The 1,884-nt window shown below is 42.4% G+C and overlaps 1 protein-coding gene across 1 annotated transcript in view; it reads left to right on the top strand.

The window, feature by feature from the left end:
- Positions 1-507: 507 nt before the first annotated feature.
- The window catches only part of PRPF4 (pre-mRNA processing factor 4), a gene marked incomplete at its 5' end in the record, with an annotated part of 6,939 nt that continues 5,562 nt past the window's right edge, over positions 508-1,884 (top strand). Inside the window, 3 exons of the mRNA XM_009705815.1 lie at positions 508-685; positions 899-1,085; positions 1,304-1,391. Of these exons, the coding sequence (XP_009704117.1) occupies positions 508-685; positions 899-1,085; positions 1,304-1,391 (453 nt within the window). The remainder of the gene's footprint in view (positions 686-898; positions 1,086-1,303; positions 1,392-1,884) is intronic.

Here is a 1,884-nt window from a genome sequence, read left to right as displayed (position 1 = left end):
CCAGAGCACTGACGTGTTTTCCTGACTTTTTACAGAATCCTTTTTCTTGGAAAGCTTGTTGTAATGCTCCTCTTCCTGGGAGGAATGAGCCGTTCACCTTTTATCTTCCTCTGCTTTCCAGTGGGGGCACCAAGAGCTGACAGTTGGCATCGCTTGTGCCTTTTCTGGGGCTTCTTCAGCAAGATTAGGAAAAGCTTCACATTCTAAAGTTTTTTTTAAATAAAAAAACTGGAGCCCTAAAAAATGAAATCTAAGCAGATAATAAAGAATCAGATGACAACACAGTCTAATTTAAGCAAATTATTTAACCTGCCATTTTACATTTGATCTTTGTACTTAGAACATAGCCTTATTGTTCAAAATCAACACCTCAAATACGATTTAAAGGTCCCTTCGTGATGTACGTACTAACTTTCTCTAGCACAGCAGTGCTTTCTTGCACAGCCAAGCTGTTTATTGTCTTCTTTTTAGCCAAAACACATTTAAAGTTCTACCTTTACTTTCCAGGCCACAAAGAGCAAGCCTGCAGAAGAGAGCGATGCTCCTCCACCCAAGAGAGCCCCCATCTTCTATGGCAGTTTGGAAGAGAAGGAAAAGGAGCGTCTGGCAAAAGGAGAATTGGGGCTGCTGGGAAAAGAAGGGATGAAAGCTGCGATTGAGGCTGGCAACATTAACATAAGCAGCGGTGAGAATGTTTAACCACCTTTGTGGGTTTTTTTCTCCTCATTCTGGAATGTGACATTTTCAAAAGTCTCTGATCAACTTTGGAGCATAATTTAAAATCAGAAACATCAGACCATTGCTTGGGCTGTTGGCTCTTTGTTTGGATCTTCCTGTTTGAGAGGGATCTCTCCTCCAACCGTTGTTTTCAATCTGACAGTTTCATTTTTTTGTTCAGGTGAGGTCTTTGATCTTGAAGACCACATGAGTGAGCGGCAGGCAGAAGTGCTGGCTGAGTTTGAACGCAGGAAGAGAGCCCGGCAGATCAACGTGTCCACTGATGACTCTGAAGTGAAAGCCTGTTTGCGAGCACTTGGGGAGCCTATCACACTCTTCGGAGAAGGTCCTGCAGAAAGGAGGGAGAGGTGCTGTGTCTGCCCTGAGTGTTGCAAACAGGGAACTCTCAGCTGATCAAATGCCTGAGATTTTCCTTGTAGTTGGAGTGCAATGAGTGCTGCCAGTCAGTAATGCTTCATTACAATGCAGCAAGAACGCTGAGGAAGAAAGAATGGCAGACAGCGATTATTTGTCAGGTTAACTGAGAATTCACTGAGTGAATATGACTTAATGTGTTTCTTTCCAGATTAAGAAATATCCTTTCGGTGGTTGGCACAGATGCATTAAAAAAGACCAGGAAAGATGATGACAGGTCTAAAAAATCCAAAGAAGAGGTAAGGGTCTCTCTTGTTCTCTCAGTGCTGAGGGAGAGATGTATGTATGATACCCTTTGAGATACCGTACTTTGATGGTCTCTACTATGTCCAGGACTCTTGGTTTTGGTCAGTCTGTGGATTCTCGTGTCACCCCTTCATGCTTCTTCTGTGTTGCCTATTTTAGCAAAACTGTGGCGATGTTTTATGTAAATCAGGAGCATTAAGTCTGGCTTGTACTTGCAGGCCAAAGTCCATGCTGCATACAGCATCTAAAACAGGAGATCAGACGTTTGGACTGTTACTTAGTACAGCAAGTCCTTTATTGTTGTTTGTCTTTATACTTGGGAAGAAAAAAAGATGTTCCTGCTACTGCATTTGTTTCTGCCTTTGATTCTTCTTCCCTTCTGCTTTTCCTGTCTCTTTACTGAATCCATTTTTTCCTTATTATTTTTGGGAGTTGCTGTAAGAAATAAGGACAATTTGTGCAGCTCTGGGCTTTCTTTTTACTGGG

This window comes from Cariama cristata, unplaced genomic scaffold, assembly GCF_000690535.1.
Source record: "Cariama cristata isolate BGI_N322 unplaced genomic scaffold, ASM69053v1 scaffold28658, whole genome shotgun sequence".
In the NCBI taxonomy this organism is placed as follows: Eukaryota; Metazoa; Chordata; class Aves; order Cariamiformes; family Cariamidae; genus Cariama; species Cariama cristata.
This window is presented reverse-complemented; position numbering and strand designations above follow the sequence as displayed.